Source organism: Cavia porcellus, unplaced genomic scaffold, assembly GCF_034190915.1.
Source record: "Cavia porcellus strain 051 isolate PalLab524CR breed Dunkin Hartley unplaced genomic scaffold, mCavPor4.1 scaffold_30, whole genome shotgun sequence".
In the NCBI taxonomy this organism is placed as follows: domain Eukaryota; kingdom Metazoa; phylum Chordata; class Mammalia; order Rodentia; family Caviidae; genus Cavia; species Cavia porcellus.
The window spans coordinates 4,814,572-4,834,001 of NW_026947513.1; the positions used below are offsets into that span (position 1 = coordinate 4,814,572).

At 40.2% G+C, this 19,430-nt stretch overlaps 1 protein-coding gene across 2 annotated transcripts in view; it reads right to left on the reverse strand.

Annotated features, from left to right (window-relative positions):
* Nucleotides 1-19,430, reverse strand: part of Adgra3 (adhesion G protein-coupled receptor A3) — a 114,646-nt gene that overhangs the window by 22,194 nt on the left and 73,022 nt on the right. For both annotated transcript variants that reach the window (XM_063240526.1, XM_063240527.1), the window contains exons 11-14: nt 10,050-10,211; nt 7,528-7,731; nt 766-979; nt 352-560 (exon numbers count right to left, since the gene is read on the reverse strand). In XM_063240526.1, coding sequence (XP_063096596.1) covers nt 352-560; nt 766-979; nt 7,528-7,731; nt 10,050-10,211 — 789 coding nt within the window. The remainder of the gene's footprint in view (nt 1-351; nt 561-765; nt 980-7,527; nt 7,732-10,049; nt 10,212-19,430) is intronic.

A 19,430-nucleotide genomic window follows, 5' to 3' on the forward strand; every position in this document is an offset into this window, starting at 1 on the left:
ATCTTTCCCCAGGGACTGGGCACTTGGAGCAGAAGAATGGCTACAAGTTGACAAAACTCAACTATACAAATCCATGATGTCTCCACATTTTAAGAAGACCAAAGTCCAGCTGAACTGCCTTATAAAATTTACTGCAAATTCCTACACAAAATATACTCCCATACATTTCACTTGGTAATAACTCTATTTCCTTTTAAAATCAGAATTATAGCAAACATCAACCCACCATAATTACAAGGAGCAATTTCTGTTAAAAGTTTTAAAAAAAAGAAATCTTCACTTAATTTTAATTATGCAAAAGGAAAAATTAGAATATTTAGTATTTATACATAAAGCTGACAACTGTCATACCATTAAAACTGCATAGTTACTTAGGGAGTAGCACTGAATTGTAGTGATATTTTCATCTGAGTAGAGTATACGGCACCCATCGGACTTCCAGCCTCCTTGTCCATTCAGCAAATCAAAATCCCACTGGGCTGCAACTGCATCTGCTCCATGCGCGATGCGACGCAGTGTCACATTAATAGGGATGTGGTGGGTATCTACATTCACGCCATCTGGAGAAAATGAGAAATCAGTGTTTCTGAAACAAATTTCTTAAAGAATTAAATGTCAGCTTACATACTAATGGGTACTCTGCTAGATCTTTTTTCACTGGTGACTCATTAAAATGAGAAAGAACAAAAATAAGCGTTTTCAAGCACCGTGAACCATAAACTACCCCTGTCCGGCGGGTAAGGAGAACATATGCTGCATACGAACCCAACTTGGTTAGAATCACAGGGGTAACCACTGTGCGCCGCTTCCCGTCATCCGCCAGGTTTGTTGAATTTCCAGTGGCTGGAAAAAGTTTCCCATTGCGGAATGCGATGAGTTGAAGCTTATAAAGGGAGTCTTCAGTTAGTCTGACTTCTCTTTTTTGCTTTGGTGAAAACAAGGAAGGGGGAAGCTGAATAGATGCTTCTATGACCGTGTTCTGCAAATACACATCAAAGAAAAGGTGATCGCATCAGTACAGAGAAACCAGAAGAAGATCAGATGCTTATGGTTCTTTTTTTACACTGAATACATTTTAAAGAAATACACACTCAAAATTTAATACTTAAAACAATCAAGAAGCTAACTGAAATACCCAAACAATTCATGGTTGCATAGATTGGTGATGACGAACCTTCTGGAGCTTTCAATGGTAACAAACAGCCAGTCGTGGCACTTGTGCCAAGGGTTTGCCACCACTGGCATAGATCAAAGTAGTATAAAGTATAGAGAAATGAAAATTTTATTTCAGAGTTTAAGAAGTAAGCAAAGGAATTACATTAAAGTTAAATTCCCCATGATGCCATGTAACGCAGAAGTACAAATTACAATTAAACAGATCACAGACCTCAGGCATCATTTTCTTTTTTTCTTTTTTTGTATTTTTACCGGTACCAGGGATCGAACTCACGACCACAGGCTTGCAAGGCAGGCGCTTATGCCACTGAGCTAAATCCCCGGCCCCTAGGCATCATTTTCATATCCATTTTTCAACAACAAAATATAGTAAATAAGGCCAAAGCTAACATATCAGAAATACACGATTAATTTATGCCTACAGAGCTAAGTTTAAGCTGGTTTGTGATGGATTTGAATAGTCAAGCAACTCAAAATTGTCATTATACAAACATCGTGGAAGTTTACAATTAGCAGACTCATACGTTAGCATTAATTTTCTTGAGACCAAGAAATGTATGTTTGGAAAACATACATACAGGGGGAAAAAACACTAATTGCTCATTGAGTGTTTTTCTGATTTCATTACTAGAGATCTTAAACTTAGTAGTAAGATTAGCATTCAGTTTTAAAAAGGCTATCTACCAAGTAGGCTAAAAATTATCTTAAGTTTTGAAGTCTCTATTTTAGTAATTTATTATAAAGTTGCTTTCTGGCCACTAGGCCTCTTCCCTCTAAACCAATGTTTATGTGGCCAGTGGAAATCTCCTCTCGGGACCCAAAGCCCATCATATTATCCCAGTTTATGTAACACCTGGGCTGTACAATAAGGAACGCTGCCCTGAATCCTAAGTGTATCATATAACTTGACTACAACCTGCTGCTCAAATGCATCTCCTAGCCTAACCACGGCCACAAGGGGTTCTCCGCTTTCTCCAGTGCCCTCCTCCTGCCGCCCTGCACAGGCCGTGGTCCCTGCCAAAACGGGGCCCGGCTCTTCAGCCTAACACTCTTCAACTCATCTGATGTGACTGCTAGCAAGATAATGCTGTTGGCAGTGAGAAGGACAGGTCACAGTGAGAGAGGATGGGCAGCTGGAGACTTTTCTCTGAGTCCTTAACACAGGGTTTCTTGGGATAATGAATTCCAAATTCACAGTAGTCTGCTTGTTCAGCAGGCAGGCTGCCCCCTCTTCTGGCGGCAGAGGCCTCTGTACATCTCTGCATCACAGGCAACCTCACAGCCTCAACGCGTAACTCACCTCCTCTACAGGCTCTACCGACTAGACTAGACGACTAGATGGGGATTCGTGGCTGTGGGCGATCTCACTCAGGTTTTGGATCTCCTGCATGCCTGGCACATGTGTTTCATAAAAACAGTTCATTGTTTATGAAATTAACAATGTCTCCATAGCATGTTTATTTTTAAATACAAAATTCCACTGAAGCAAATACTTGACTGTAGAATTATTTAACTATCATGCTTACTACATCAATCTGAAGATATAGCCAATACCTGTAAATACCTGTTGAATGCATGTTATTTTAGAAGTTTAAATTTTACTTTTACGTCAAAGATTGCAAGAAAATGTTGGCTGGAAACAATTTGGCTAAGAACAAGCATTAAAAGGTTTCTGTTACTGTCACAAATATAACCTCATGCAGAAACAAAGTCTATTTAAATTCATTTCTATGTAGATCTTAAATGTCTTAAGTATACAATGTGGCACACCAAGGCGGAGGGGGGGGGGGACCCTATAGATCTAATTGGCTAAACATTGAAAATAAAATGTTCTATAAGGGATATCTATTAAAACTTTAATACTATATAATCCATAAAATAATTTCAATTATGAAACCAAAAAGAACACAAAATAGCTCTCTGGGAAAGTACTTATTAAAACAAATCAAATTTATTTCTTAAAACTTCATACCTAACGTCTTTAGAAGGGAGTTAAAGGAAATATTTGTTCTTTCTAGAAACCAAAGATCTTCCTGTAAACTATAAAACTATAAATTATAAAACCACCAAAAAAAGCTCCAGTGCACAGAAGCTCTCCATTACGGACAGGCCAAGGCAGCAACCTACAGACCTCACACACTCATGGCTTCAAAATGCCTTCTCAAGTCCAATTCAATATTACTAAATAATTACAGATTCCTTGGGATGGACAGAGGGTGCCCTGGGTAAGGCAAATTTCACTGTATCCATTATATTTAGATTTTTATAATAAGAACACAATATAAAATTTTTACATTCTTTCTTGAAGTGTTAACCATTAGTTATGAAAAGGTTTTAAATCTAATGGAAAAAAAAAAAAACACAGAAGAACACTTATTTGCTACACTTATCTTAATTATACCTTCTGTCCCTTGGCCTATAGGCAAGGAATTTGAAGTTTTTAAACTTCATTTAACCATGTATTTATTTTAAAATGTATGGCTTACAGCAATGAGAGATATAAACACACTAATTCTAGCTAACAGATTGGAAAGTTCTTCCTTCAGATTTTTGGGGAAACGCATGTTCTTCATTTCTAATGTAAAATGTGAAATAAGAAAGCAAGCATCAGGGCCCAGCCCAGTCATTTAGGAGCTAGTTAACGCTGCTCAATTTTATTATCTCTGAGTCTCACCAATTAAGCACAGCAAACCATTTTCCTAACAAACAAAATGCGATTATGGTCATAATCAACACCAAAGGCTATGGAATAGTGGGTGGTAGTTTTATTACCATTACTATAGCAACATGGAAAGTGGTTCTTTGGGTGCTGGGAAGAGAAAAAAATGCCTGGAAGTCACTGACTTGCTACCAATAAGCTAAGCTTCATCATGCTTTGAGGCCTTCAATTCAGTATTACCGTTAACTTTAATAATAAAGATTGATAAAGTCTGAACTCACATGAAATGAATGTTAGTTGCCAAGGTCATGTACAGCTCACTACACTGACATTAAGCTAAAAACAAAGTATATCACTGAAGGATGGAAGTATTATACCTCAACTTTAATGTCGTCCCTTAAGAACTAGGCCTCCTCCACCATGTAATTAATATACATTACAACTTTCAGAAACGATGAGCTAACAGTACATGCAGAATGAGCAGAAATCATCAGATTCAAGATAAAATACTAATTTATGTTTTCTTATGATCTACTAGATTTTAAACAGAAAGGTGCCATGATACATCCTAATTATTTTCTCAAATATTACTCATTACTAACTATATTCCACCTTTTGATTAGCTCACAGTTACCTGTTAGGATCGTATTTGCCTTTAGAATTACTGAGCTAATTTTCATTGTAAAGTTTGACTGTTAATTCTAGTGTAAAAAAATTACTGGTCATTCTCTGTGCTTGCTACTACAGAAGACCTGGATACCCAGAGGGAAAGAAGCTGTATTTCTTGTCTTCAAACATTCATAATCTTAAAGGACAGAGGTGACAGAACAACCACAAAACCGTCTGTGCTTACTGTGTGCCAAGTACTGCTGTGAATGTCTCCACGTTTACTCTCATTTGACCTTGACAATCAATAAGCCTTTAAGTACTATTTCATGATCCCCTGTGCAAAGGACAAGGAAGTGACATCAAAAGAGGCTGAGCTACTTGCCCACGTTTGCACAGCTGTGAACTGGAGAGGAAAGCATATGCGTAGGCGCCAAAGGGGCACATTCTTAAGTCACCACATCAGATGACCTCACTATGAATCAAGTCGCCACTGTATGGTCTAGTAACTATGCTGGAAGATGCACCCAGCACCCTGGGATTCGCAGACAGTGATTAATTCAGTCTGAGGAGGGAAGTGTGGAAAGATGCCACGTACATGGAGTTCTAGCAGGAGAACAGCAGGGATTCCACCAAGCTGGGATGGACCAGAGGCACCAAAAGAAAAGGGAAAAAAAAAAAAAAAAAAGAGGCAGAAATCAGGGTAGAAAGCACGAAGACAGTGGCTGCTCTGGCCAACAGAATGGCTTCAGTTATGGAAAGGTCTGGACAGTGCTCCCAGGAGAAGGATGCGCAGGGCTGAGGAAGGCATGCGTGAGCAGGGAAACAGCAATTTGCTGAATAGCAAACAAGTATTTCGCTAGTTTACTCCCTGGCAGGGCTTCATGGTGCTTGCTGGCTGATTATTCAGAGCCTACAGCAGGCCAACAAAGACACAGCCTGAAGACTCGAAGATGGAAGCGTGGTTTGGATGACACATGCAGTCCCCATCTTAGGACAGTTCAACTTAAGATTTTTTCAACAGAGAAATATGTTCAGTAGAAACTGCTTTGACTTTTGAGCTTTTTCTGATCAGAACAGGTACAGTGACATTCCACACTCTCACAATGCTGGGTAGCAGCAGCCAACCTCAGCACCCAGTCAGGCATGAGATCCCAAGGTTAAGCCAAGACTCCAGAGCACTCTGTGTTGGCAATGATATTTGGTAGATGAGCTACCATATTTTCAATGAATTTCTGACTTAAAATATTTTCAATTTACAATGGGTTTATTGTGATGCTAATCCACTGTTAAATCAAAATGCATCTGTGTTGCATGGTACACTGCCCAAACCAGACACCATTGGTAGTGTGCGGGAATTACCAAGACTGCAAAAGTATAGAGGAAGCAAACCAAGCAGGACACCTACTACTAAAAAAAGATGTTGTGCTCCCACTGGAGGGCAATGCAATCAGTTATTCAAGGTTCAATTTGATTATCTCACTGGTACTTGATAACAGTATAATAAATGGATTTAAAAGAGAAAAAACAAAAAACAAAAACCACCATGCCCTCAGTAAAGATGACCTTAGCATTAAGTTCAAAATGGGAAGCAAGCCTTCTGTTAAAGTGCTAATGCTTAAGTACATACTAATTTTCTGTCATAGAAGATGTGTTCCTTTTTCATTCAGGTAATCATATTTTCTATTTATGAAGTATGAATAATAATGTAATGTGTTCTTGCTTTCTGATCACAGGATGATCTTAAATAGATAGAATAGTACAAAATTAGAAAATCTCAGTGTTCATTTATATTTTAGCAGGAAGAAACTCCCTACACAGAGGGGAAGGTGGCAAAACTGATGAAATGTATAAGGTGTCATCATTTTTAATCTCTTTTTACTTACTTCGATCATCTAAGACAGAAGGATTCATCAATCTTAAGTGTTTCTCAAAACTACAGGTCCTTATGTCGTAGGCTTGGTGTTACTGTCCTTATGCCTTTCAGGGTATATTTTTATCAATAAAAGATACAAATAAGGAAAGTTGCAAGGTTGGGTACAAGTACTCTCAGGACCAAGAGTAATACAAATTTTACCAGTTTTCCTCTAAGTATATGACATCAAGTGAATATACTATTTGACATTCGAATCTAGTTGAGATTATATTGGACAGCTGCAATAGTTCTCAATCCAGCAAATTGGCTCCCCTTATGGAGGTCTCCAGGGTGAAGTATGACTAGTACATTAATTATTCATTTACCCATTGGATACTTCTCGGGTACCTGCGGTGGTAAAAGAACAGTTAACAGCCATTTGAGCAATTATTGTGCAGCCATTAAAATGGCGAGAATACGGTCTGTAAAACCATTCGGGGACATGCTACAAACAAAGTTCTGTTTAATTAAAAAGCACAGAGAACACAATAGCACATTCCACACAAAGCTAAATAAATGTGGCTTCATTAGGGTGCTGGCCTTCTGCCTCCAACCATTCTCTTCGATGTGGTTTGGTGAAACACATCTCTACCCCCAATTATAAAAATCAGTAAGAATGCTTTCCTTTTGTCGGCTACCATAAAACATACTTTTTAAAAAATGCATACCACTTATTTCCATTTCGTGATCACGGTATCTCCCCTGCCAGATTCCATTTCTTTGCCAAAAAATCCCGATACTCATTAGTTTGATTAAAATGTTTGGCCTCTGGGCTGGCTTCACCATTCAGTATAGTGGCACTGTGCCAAGGGCCCATAAGATTTCTAGGGGCCAGGAAAATGTTTTTAATGTCTTAAAAATCAAGAGAAAAACAAGTGGCAGAGGAGGTTTGTGTCAAAGAAAAGATTACTTTTCTTTATATCACTGCAGTCATAATATTTGGGGGTGGACAACTAGGATCCCCAGGCAAAAATGCTGAAGGCCCACAAAAGTCGGTCAGGGGGGAGGGTCTTCCTAGGCTAAGTCTCCTTCATTACAACAGCCAACCTTCCCATGCTGCTCACTCCCCACCCCAAACAGCTTTTCATAAGGTTATTATTTTGCAAAGCAAAAGGCTTTGGATATTCTAACAGCAGCAAATAGTAGTAAGTGATTAAGGGACGTTAAGTACCTTTAGGGCCAGACTTGAAAACGTGCTGGAAACGTTGCACTTAAAGCTCAGCTGCTTGTCCAGGTTCCCATCTGGATCCCGCCGCCCATAATCGGAAATACCCGTGCGGTCAGAGGCAGCCACTTTCTGGAACACGGTGCAGGTCATCCCTGTGAAGCCTGAAGACTTGATGACGTACGCTTCCAGAGCAATGTTGGGTGAATACTTCAAAAGTCAATCAAACGAGAGTCAGGAAAGAGGTTAAATCTGTAGGAAAGACACTATCACAGACTTCTCAAACACAAGTCACCACGCACGGAAGACAAATCAGAAAGTCCAAGTTCTTACTAAACAAAAACTATATAGGTACCTGAACAGAATAAAAAATAAAAATAAGAACCTGGAATGAAAAACCTCTGATGAAGAAAAAAGGAACAAGTCTCAAAGTATCCAAAGACAGGTATAAATTAGAAGTCAACTGAAAATAATTTCAGGCTCAGGACGTGACTCAGTGGTAGTACACTTGCCTAGCATGCACAGGGTCCTGGGTCTTAGCACATCACTTCAGAAACAGTAAAACAATAAAAAGTCATATTGCAGGAAGCTTCTCATTTGAAAAAAAAATGTAAGTGTCTCATTTTTTAAAAATTAGTTAGATTTAAAAACATGAGTGGACTCTCTTAATGACTACTCAATAGGAAAAAAAAATGAGAGGCAACCACTAGCGTTTGGGAAATAGACCTGAAAGTTAACTATTTCGGGCCATATTCATTTTCCCTTTTACAGTGAGGTCAAATTAAACTCTCTGGATTAGTTTCACAAATACAAGCTTTCCACAGACTCCCTCCTCAGCTCTTTTTGGAAAATGGGTCTAGTTAGCTCAAGTAACAGAAAATAAACAGACTTAGATAAATTAGGCTAAAGAAAAAAAGAAGACATCACCGGAAGAAAACAGTATTTGCCCCAGAGTTTTAAACCCATTCAAGAGTAAGCTGAACTTAGAAGACCTAAGGATACAATGGGAGCTGTTATCACTAGCAGCCACCAGCCTATAGGTGAAGGATCCAGCAACACCGCCATGTGCCAGGACCTCAGCAGGGCAGGTGCAACAAGTGTCAAGTCGGTGACAAACTTCACTGCCAACCAACCAAGCGATAGGATTTACTATCAATCCTAAGGACAACACTGTCTCTCCTTGGTTTTTAAATGATGACTAAATATATCCCAACCATGGGCAAGGCACTATTCCAAGACCCATATACAGAATAGTTCTTTTGAAAAGCCAGGTGCAAGGTACTTAAATTCTATTAGGAAGACAAGATACAAAATACAGATTTGAAAGGTAAAATAGAATTTGGCAAGTATCATACATAAGACAGATGATAATCTCTTGTTCCTGAACTTTTCAAGAGTAAACCATATTCACGTGAGCTTTGCGTTACAGATTACACACGATGAAGCTTTACTAAACTGCATTTGTTAAGTGGTAATATATGAGTTTGATGCTGTATCCAAGGCTTCAGATATCCACTGTCATCTGAAGCACTTCCCCTAGGGATAAGGGCAAACTGCTACAGTACATGCATAACTCCCAGAACAGTTTTATATGCTGAAATAGGTTTTAAAAGCAACCACTGAGGTTCAGACACAGTATGTAAGTAAGTTCTTCCAGGTAAAGACAAAGGGTAAGATTTAAATTGGGTCTCAATGAATTGCCAGGGAGGACTTAACCACCAAGTCTCAAATAAGGTCATGCACCTGAGCGGGAAGTACCCTAAACTATATAACAAAATGTAGCCATGCTAGGTTTCTATTCTATTTATTATTTGGGAAGGCAATCTAAAATTAATTGGGCAATACTTACAATAAAACGTGTTATCATTAAAAAAGTCTTAGAAATCAATGGAAAAATGATAATATTGTAATGTACAAAACCACAAGTAGAAATACAGACTATTCGACACCACACGAACCCATTAAAATAATCAGGAAATGAAAAACATGGATGAAAATATATCACTGCTAAGGGAACACACATATTTACCATATTTTCACATGTATAGAACAAGGAGAAAGCGATACACAAAGAGGTTTTCAACAGTTGAGTATGGCATAAATAATGTGTAATACTATTTAATTGAGTAATTATTATGCCAATAGTTTTGCAATTGTTGGTGCACACTTCATTTTTATTTTGAGATTAAAACTTGGGTAAAACACTCAAGCATTCTTTGAAGACATACCTTAGGACCAGGACAGAACACTGACTGTGCTAGACTATGGGTAATTAATTGCCAGTAGGGCAATACAACAGTATTCTCACTCTTGTTGCAGAGTGGTTAGTGGATGACACTTATTCAAATTATAGCTTTAGAAAGTATTTACCAGTTACCAAAAAACCGTATTATCACTCAAAAGCAGTTTTGTAAAATACCTTAGAAAAGGAAATTTTGTACTTCAGTAACAAAAAATACCTGCCCCTGTCTTCTGTGGGCTACAGTTGCCCTAAGGGGTATCTGTCCTATGGTCGCGGTTGCACTTACGGTTGAGTACACGTGAGCCCCATTGGCGAGCCGGTAGGTCGCGATGCACTGCAGACACCGCACGATTCTGCTGCAGGCTTTTGCTTCCCTCTGTGCCAGCCACAGAACACGCTCATCAGCCAACATGATGTTGCTTGCGATGTCAACCATCACATCACCCAGCTGTGGAACATGTGGGAAAAAGAAGAAGTGTCCTTTAAGCCAAGGGAAGCCATTTGATAGAAACCCTAGAGATTTACACCTTCAGCCTGAATTCTTTCCTGAGATTCCCACAAGCACTTCACATTGAACAGCCCATTCAGTTACGATCATTCGGCAGTATTTAGTTCCAAACAGTATACTCATGCAGTCACTACGTCACAGTGAAAAGACTGCTATGCGGTACCTCACACCGAGGAAAAGGAAGGCAAACAGATTAGGTAAGTGGAAGGGAAACGTCACCCAGTCTCAGAATACAAAGATTTCAACTCTTCCTCTGGAAAACCATTACAAACACTTCTTTTTGGATAAGCATTAGCTTAAGTCAAACCCTATTATCAATGAAAAATACACACTGTCTACTTCAATCTCCTGCCACGTTTAACACACCAGGCACATCCAGCTACTGAGTTTGCTGTTTGCACCGTGCAATCCCACACCGCTCTACCTTGTTACTTTGGAATCCTCCACCCTGAATGACGCCTTTCACCCTTCCTCCAGACTCAGTGAAATGCTTTAGGATCCATGGCCATGAAACAAATCTTTCTATTAGCTCACTTTCTATTAGCTTACAGATGCAGACATCTGTCAGGTGGTGCCAGTGAAAAGTTAACTAAGTGACTGCTGCTGACGGTGACTCGTGTAACCCACCACCACAAAATAAACTCATAAGACACACTGGTGTCAAGGGCACTTGATATCAAGCAAATGTTCCTGAAAGGGAGACCAGTGGCAGAGGGAGCAGCAAAAACATTCCAGAGGCAGGAGCAGAGCATTTACAAGCCAGCTGGTCTTCTCATCAAGAAGGAAGCATCAAAGGCATTAAGCCCAGTGCCAAACCAGAAAGCCACGGCTGTTTTAACAGATGCCTTTTGATCATCCCAGAAGATCCTGGTTACAATTTCCAAGCCTGTTCTGCATTTGATACTCTTCACAGGATTTCTAGTTATGAAGGCTGAGGTGGTTTTGGAATGAGTTCCATCCACCCCACCACAGTTCACTTTACAAAGAGGGCCCTATGGAAATGTACTGGACCCCAGTCCTAGACACACAGCTGAAGGACGCCCAGCAAGCACAGGGGTAAAGACAGCCTTTCAGACGCTGGGCACCACTGCCTGGGTACTGCACCTCTCCACACCTCCAGCCTTCTCACTGGTAAACAGGGAAACAGTGGTGCTATCTTATGAATGCTGTGCAGGCCAAGTTCCAAAAATAAACACAAAGTTTCTGAAACCACAGTACATGGCAAGCACTTAACAAGTTTTGGTTTATTTTGTTACTTTCCTGTTCCTCCTTTTCTTCAAATGTTTCAATCCCAAAATCAATAATGTTTATGGCTCAAGAGGAAGTGATTTCTAAAGTGTGTGTTCATATGTAAATAGAACCACCAGATTGCCTCCTTTAAGCTCCAACCCCACTCTTGATTCTGTTTTTAAGAAATTGGACATTAACTTTGCATTGCCCTTGGCATAGTGTGTCACAGTCATTTCCTCATTTATTTCCAAGGTAAGCATCTAAGGGCAGGGTTATCACAATACACTTGTATCTATACCCTTAGGCACTACTATGTAAGTCTTGGTAGAAAGGCAATAGTTATCCACATCCATTTACTTTATGTTTACCTTTGTGCATTAAAATTGTTCATTTATGATGTCCACTGACTGTATTTACAAAGGGTCAATGTGAGACAGACACTGCCCTGAGCAGTAGTGATACTGTAGCAAAAGAAACATACATGCTCTATCTTCCGGTTTACAATTTAGTGAAGACAGTAACAAGACAAGTAAGTGATTTCACTTTTAAAAAACGACGCAGACTGTGATAACTGCTATGAAGGAAGCCAGCAGAATACATGATGGTGAATAAAGAAATTTAACCCAGACATTCTATTTTAATTAACTCATACTGTCCTGAGATGTGTTTCTCCCAAACCTAAGACATTAACAAAATGAACTGCCAAAGAAAGAACGAGATTCCCCACGAGTGATGGCACAGGCCTCCGGTCCTAGCACTTTGGAGGCTGAGACAAATGGATCACTTGAGCCCAGAAAATTGAGGCCCACTTGGACAACATAGTAAGGCCCTATGTCAAAATTAAAAAGACAAAAGTCAAAAAAACAAAACAGCAGCATAACATCCAGCTCTGTAGAATTCCACTCAGCTCATTTCACATAACCCACGGGATTATCAGCACCCTTGTACATTTCCTCTAACTAAGAACAGGTGTGGTGGCAATGCCACTCTACCAGAAACCTTTACATCTGGAGTTGCGAATGCAGGTACTGATCTGATACATCAATAACTGAATACACTGATCAGCTGTTCATACAGAGATCAGACTGGTGAATTCCCACTTTAAATGGGAATAACCACATCTTTGTTATTCTTGATTTATTTCAAGTTTTTTTCATAAAAATGAAACAAACAAAAGAGGTAAAGCAGCCAAATGTGCTCTGTGACTATCAGGAACGAAATTCCCACTGGTGAAAAAAATCAGAGAGAAAGTACATAAAGCTGCTGACTCTAAGGAACTACTACAAAATATACCTGTAGATTCATACAGCAACCATTTATTTATGGATTTTGCAGATTTAAACCTGTGTGGTTGATGAGGCTGTGACAGAACCTTGCAAAGTTCATCTGTCCTGAAGGATCACAAGGATGACAGGACCAATGCATGAACACCCGTGGTGCCCACTGTGAACAGCGCCAGCACAGGAACACACTTGTACTGCTCCTTGTAAAGCACCTGCTCTGGAAGACGGATCGAACACGGAGAGCTGGTTTCAGAGGACAGCAAGCCATTTTTCCCATAATTTGACACAAAATAGCAAAGGACTGAGGGAAGGGATTTGTTGCCAAAATATTCCCTAGAGCAGATCATCATAAAATGCTGCATGCTTCTGTGACTTGGTAGAGAAGTAGCTCCGAATCTGTCATAGAAGCCAAGAAAGAAAGACAAAGGACACAAGAGGGATACCAATGCGTGAAAAGGGACACTGAACTAAAAAGGTGTTCCTGCAATGCGCACACAAAGATAGTTTGAGAGCTGCAAACAGCATGAAAAACCATTGCACTTCTCTTTGGTCTCGTTCCCTGAAGGCTGTGGCGATTACAAAAAGGGTCAGAAGGAGTCGGGTACCTGTGCTTGCCCCATCACACTTCGGCTGGTAACCAACCGAAAGACGCGTGAGCACACTTTATCAAAGATGAAACAGTAAAGAGATGAAAACACCACATGAATAACAATGAAAGCATTCGGTGCCATGGGTTTTAAGAGACAGGCTATTCCACATTCTTCTTAGCATGGTTTGGAATTGAGACCAAAATTAGGTCAAAATCACCTGAAAATGCAATAATGAACTTCTGATATACTATCATATTAAAGAAACAAAATATAAACTTGGTATGTAATTTTAAGGTAGCAGGCATACAGTGTTCATTATTGAAGAGAGAATATTTATATTGCTTGGAATTACTCCTGGGTCTAGATTTCAACTCTGTCAAAAGCGAGATGTCTCTGAGCAAATCCATTAGCTTCTCTGAGATCCAGTTTTCTCATTTGTAAAATAATGAGGCTCGGAGCTCTACGAGAAGTGTTCAGAATGTCCTGTCTCATATTCAAATTAAAAGGAACAAAACCCAGAAGACAGACATGCTTTCACACACCTAGCAGATATATAACGGATGCGTGCAGATTAAAGGTCAGTGATTCAGGCCCTTCACCACTTATACACAGAGCAGCAAGGGACACTTCTGTCAATTGCAATAACCAGAAAATCAAGAATTACAGATTTGTATATAGCTGGGGCAGCCACTGGGGCATCTGTTTGGGGGCCCATCCAAACACCACTATGAGAATATTAGCAATAGCACAACGGATGTTACCAATATTTGGGCTAAAGGAGCCACAGTTTTCTCTTAGCAGTCTTAAGATATGCTGAGGCTGCGTTTCGGAAGCCAAGTTTTTAAAGGGATATTTATGTCCCTCCGCATAAAGTAGCGAGGGATCCTGCAAAAGGCTTCTTCTCAGCTAGATGAGTTAAGACTCAGTATTCAACAAGACGTCTGGCTGTGATCATCCTCAGGATGCACAGCAAAGATGAAAGTGCCAGCTCCACCACAGCGGAAGAGGAAGACAGTGACACAGGGAGGTGACTCTCTGACACCTGGGAAGGGAAGGAGGCCAGAGGCTGATGACAGAGCCGCGCAGAATAAATATTCCATGGGTTCTCTATTTACTTAGAGAAAGGACTTGTAGTCTAACCAAAAAGTAATGGTTCTTTTTAAACTAACAGAATGTAGCAATAGACTTCTGAGGAAAAAAGAGGCACAGACAAGTTACAAATATGTGCCAACAGCAGAGTAGCTACAACCCGGGAAAGGGGGTTCTTGATGTATTTCTAGTTAAGGCAACAAAGACAAGTTTACAGTTACGGGCACAAAAGAGAACATCCCCTCAAGGCAAAGCTGCTTTTATTAAAAAAAAAAAAAAAAGTTCCAGGAGCACGAGAGGAAGGCTACTTCCCCAACACAGGAATAATTTGATGGGCAACACCCTAGGCCACGTTTTCACACACAGAAATATTTAACCACAAGGCCTCCTCCAAGCCTCTCAAATAAATCAGTTTTGCTTTTGACTGGTTTTTATCTGTGCTACAAAAACATAAGTGTGCTTCCCTATCTGGAAATATGGAGCACCGAGAACTCTGCATGACTCTCCTGAAACAACTGAAAAAGTCAAAGGAATCCACTTTAACTTTGGACTTGGGTAGCAAGAAAAGATTCCTCCAGGGCCCGACAGCAGCGTAAGCAACATGGAGGAGGCGAATTCTGGCAACGGTGAGGTTGGACTTGCACACAGGGTGAGGTCACGGCACAGGAGCACCTCAGAAGGCACCAACTACAGAGCTGAGAGTACAAAGGGCAAAGGCACCTCCCGCCTTGGGCAGGGAAGGATAATCCAGCCTCACAGACAGACAGCAAAGGAACGCCCCTGCCGGTACCCGGGCACACTGCAGGACGGTAAACCTGTCTTCTCTGACTGCTTGTAAGCACAAGTCAACTTTCACACAGGTTAGACCCCACGTCCAGCTGTGTCTGAAAAACATCAAACTAAAGACTGATCTCAAAGTGAGTTCCCACCTTGGTGTGGACCCGGAGCATCTGGCAGAAGCAAAGAAATCACACTTGATCATATGTTAGACTGTTCTCATTAATGTTTTCTATCACCAACATTTATCATACTACTCTGGAGGCCCTCAACAATGTATAACCAGGAAGAAAACGGGACGTTTCATGGATGAATAGATGTTATTATTTGCTGATGAGCTGTCTGGAAAATTGCAGCTCAGAAATTGCAAAATGGTATGAATAAATTTAGTAAGGTAATCAGACATGAGGTCCACAGTTTCAAGAAATCGTAATTAATGAGAACAGAATATGGTCACCATACCTGGTGATGCTAAGAAAGCTTAGCTAGTTCTCATGATATAACAGAAATTTTTAAAGTTCTCTTTATTTAGAAAAACTGGGGATGAAACACAATTTATAAACTTTGCTTTTAAATGTTCCTCACTAAAAAAGAAGGGAAGGAGAGAAAAAAGGAGAGAGGGGAAAAGAAATAAATATTCTTGACGGACAAAACAAGGTGAACGCTAAAAATCGTTTCAGCTAAATGAAAGGTATAGCATAATACAAATAACATTCTTGGACACTTTTGGTTGAAATTTTTCAGTAAAAAGATTCTCAGAAAGTTAAATGCAAAGCAAAAACTTCTAAATAAGATGGGTAAGGACAGAAAGCGGAGACGCTACCGTGATTTGCCAGGCCTGTGACAAAGATGCGCTCGCCAGCAGAGCCTGAAAGTGATCAGAAATGCAAAGTCTCAGAGCCATCTCAAAACTGCTGAATCAGAAACTGAGGATGGGACCAGGCGGGCCCAGGGAAGCAACTTCTGTTTAACAAACTCTCCAAGTGATTCCAACCAGGCTAAATTTGTTAACTCCTAGGACGTTCACAAAACCAGACAATGGGTCTCAGAAAAGCTGAGCAATACAGAAAAGCCGGGCAAGTGAGATCAAGAAAAATAAATTAATACTGAAAATAAAACTAAACCTAACTGTCAAAACACAAGTGATTACTTTAAAATGAATAAATGAAAGAACTGTAAGTTTTGAAAAGCCTGTACATAAAAACATACTAACTGAATTTAGTAGTAAACTAGCTTAGGTACATGCATGTCTCATTCATATTTAAAATGAGAGCACAATAAAAGCGTTCTAAAGCACAACCAAATCTACTTTTCATGTACTTTCTCATGTTTTGAAATGGATATGTATTTGTTTCACAAGAAAAATCACTATAGAAAACTGTTTTTAAAGGACTACTGCTGTGGGCCGGGGATTTAGCTCAGCGGCACAAGCGCCTGCCTGGCAAGTGTGAGGTCATGAGTTCAATCCCCGCACCACAGAGAGCCTGGCGTGGTGGCTCACGCCTGTAATCCCAGCACTCCGGAGGCTGAGGTGGGGGGATCCTTGTGAGCTGGAGACCAGCCTGGGCTACAAAGTGAGCTTAAGGCCAGCCTGAACTGCGTAGCGAGACCCCATCTCAAAAAAGACAAAAAAAAAAGGACTACTGCTGTTTTGAAAAGACTACTAAACATACCACTTTGATAACTTTTAATAAGCATTTTGAGAATGTAAGGGTACTGACTAGATAGTTTAAAAAAGCAAGTGTCTCACAATATTTTAGTTATGAAATTATTCATAGCAGAATTAATTTTGGACAGAGTACAACAATCAATTCAATTAATGATGTGTCCATCTAACTATAAGAATTTTAGGACATTTCAGCACAATTGTACGCTGTTAGTTAACTTAAAATGAAGTCTGAAACCTCATAATTGATTTTTACCATCCTTATCCTGAAAGCAACAGCCCGCAGTTTGAGTTCCCAAGGAATTGTATAGGATGTCAGTCAGTGTTGGGGTCTGTGCCTAAACCTCCAACCCCTCAAAAGCTCAAAGGAATGAGACCGCAGCATGGTCTTTTGGGCTGCAGGAGTGAAACTCTAGGCAGAGCTCATAACTCTGCTAGTCAGCTGACCGACTGACCCTGGGAAGCTCGTATTTAATCAGGACAAGCAAGGAGTGGAGTGGACAATGGAGGAAACCGCAACAGGAGGGGTTCAAGGACCCCTCAGAGCAACAGACAATGCTAATTAAGGATAGCTATCCAGAAAGTCTCCAGGTGGCCTATCTTGCCCCCTAAAGTGTATCCTTCTTCTCAGTTCAATCACGTCTGGCCATACCACAGCCCTGCACGTGTATTCAGCTTCAAAGTTCCCCAATAAGTCAGCATATCACAGATAATATTATAATTATTCCCATGATTCAGTATTTTCCCTCTCTTCTTAATAAGCAAATGTCACTTGCTTCCAAATATAACAACTAATTTTATGACTGTGCTAACTAGTCAAAGTGATAGCAATGTTCTTTAATTAAATTTTTAGTAACTAAAGCACTCATTTTTTTGTTTTGTTTTTATGCTTCTTTATATTTGTTGGTTGGTTGGTTGGTTAGATTTGGTTTTTAGTTTTGGCTTTCTTATTACATATTTCAGGCTGGGCTTGCACTCACTACGTAACCCAGGCTGCACTGGAACTCACAGTAATTTTCTGCCTCAGCCTCCCACAGGACGGGATCACAGGCACACACTACCATACTGTCAGTCACAAACTTTTGAAAGAACGGCTTTCTTTGACTCTGAAATCACAAGAATGCCAACTTATAACTCTATAAAAGTAAACCCAAGCCGTGCAACTATTTTGCAACTGAATTTTCTCACCTGTGCATACAAACTCTGGAAGTTAAATTAGGGCCAGTGTCATTCTAATTTAAAAAACAACAAAGAGCAAATGGCTAATGAATAACTCACTGTTATGGCTTATATATTTAGATGTCCTCCTAAAGCCTCATGCAGTCACAGGTGGGGCTTTTTCAAAAGTGGCTGGATCTAGAATAGGTGAAGCTGGAACTGATTCATGGGCTCAAGGGCACTAGGATTTAAGATGTGAGTGCTACCCACCCTGAGTACCTGGATAAGTTAAAAAGGATAGAAAGAGCTGTGGTCAGTCCTCATTTGCTTTGCCCCTTCTGCCCACCATGAACTGTTTCTCTACTGTGATGGCTGCCTGCCGTGCCACTCTGCCTTGCAGCTAGCTGATGATCGACTGAAACCTCTACAAACTGTGCGCTAAATAAACCTTCCCTCCTTTAACTTTGGATGTTGGGTATTTTTGTCTCAGAAATGTGAAACATAACTAAGACATCATGCAACCATATCTATTTGCAGTACCACAGCAGGCTTCCACCTAAGAACATATCAAAGCAGCAGTTTATTCCACATACTCAGAAGAGATAACCTTGAACTTTGGGGCACTATATTGCTCTTTCAAGTTGTTTCAAGCAAGAGCCCCTCACATCAAACACAGCAACAAAGAAAGAATCATGTATTGTAACTCGGCAAAATCTTTTTCAATGCTAACATCCCAAATGTCACTGCAGTTCTCTGAGTAAGTCAAAATAGTCCACATCCAGAAACAACCAATCATGGGGACAGCTACCTTGTGATTATAAGCAGTGACGAGGAGCAACAGCACTACTCAGAACCCAAACCACTTTCCGTGGGCTGCAGAAACTTGGCACAGAGAAGTGGCTGTGTCCCACACTGCACCCAGAGGGAAGGACAGTTTGTTAGAAAGCTGTGCAACTAACGGTCCTCACATTTCACCAGCCAAGCTGCAATGTTCTGTCAGCATTCACAGAAAACCCATATGCCTGGGTGCTACCACATACACTAAAAGTCAATGTGATACAACAGAAAACACTTCTAGACAGTAGGGGAGGATCTATTTTTCAGCCCTGCTTAACTGAACTGCATCCCACAGACAAATCAATTAATTTTCATTGGGCTTCAGTTCATGGCTTTGACCTAGATTCCTGTTAACTCTAAAAATCATTTCTGTGTGATTATCACATTTTGCCCTTAAAATCTTTTATTTGTTGCTAGCTCCATAATCCATGGTCCTCAATTTTCCCCCTAATGGATACCATGTTGACAAGCATATCCTAGTCAATGTTTAACTGATATTTATAAAGCACACACAGTTAGTTGTGAGGTA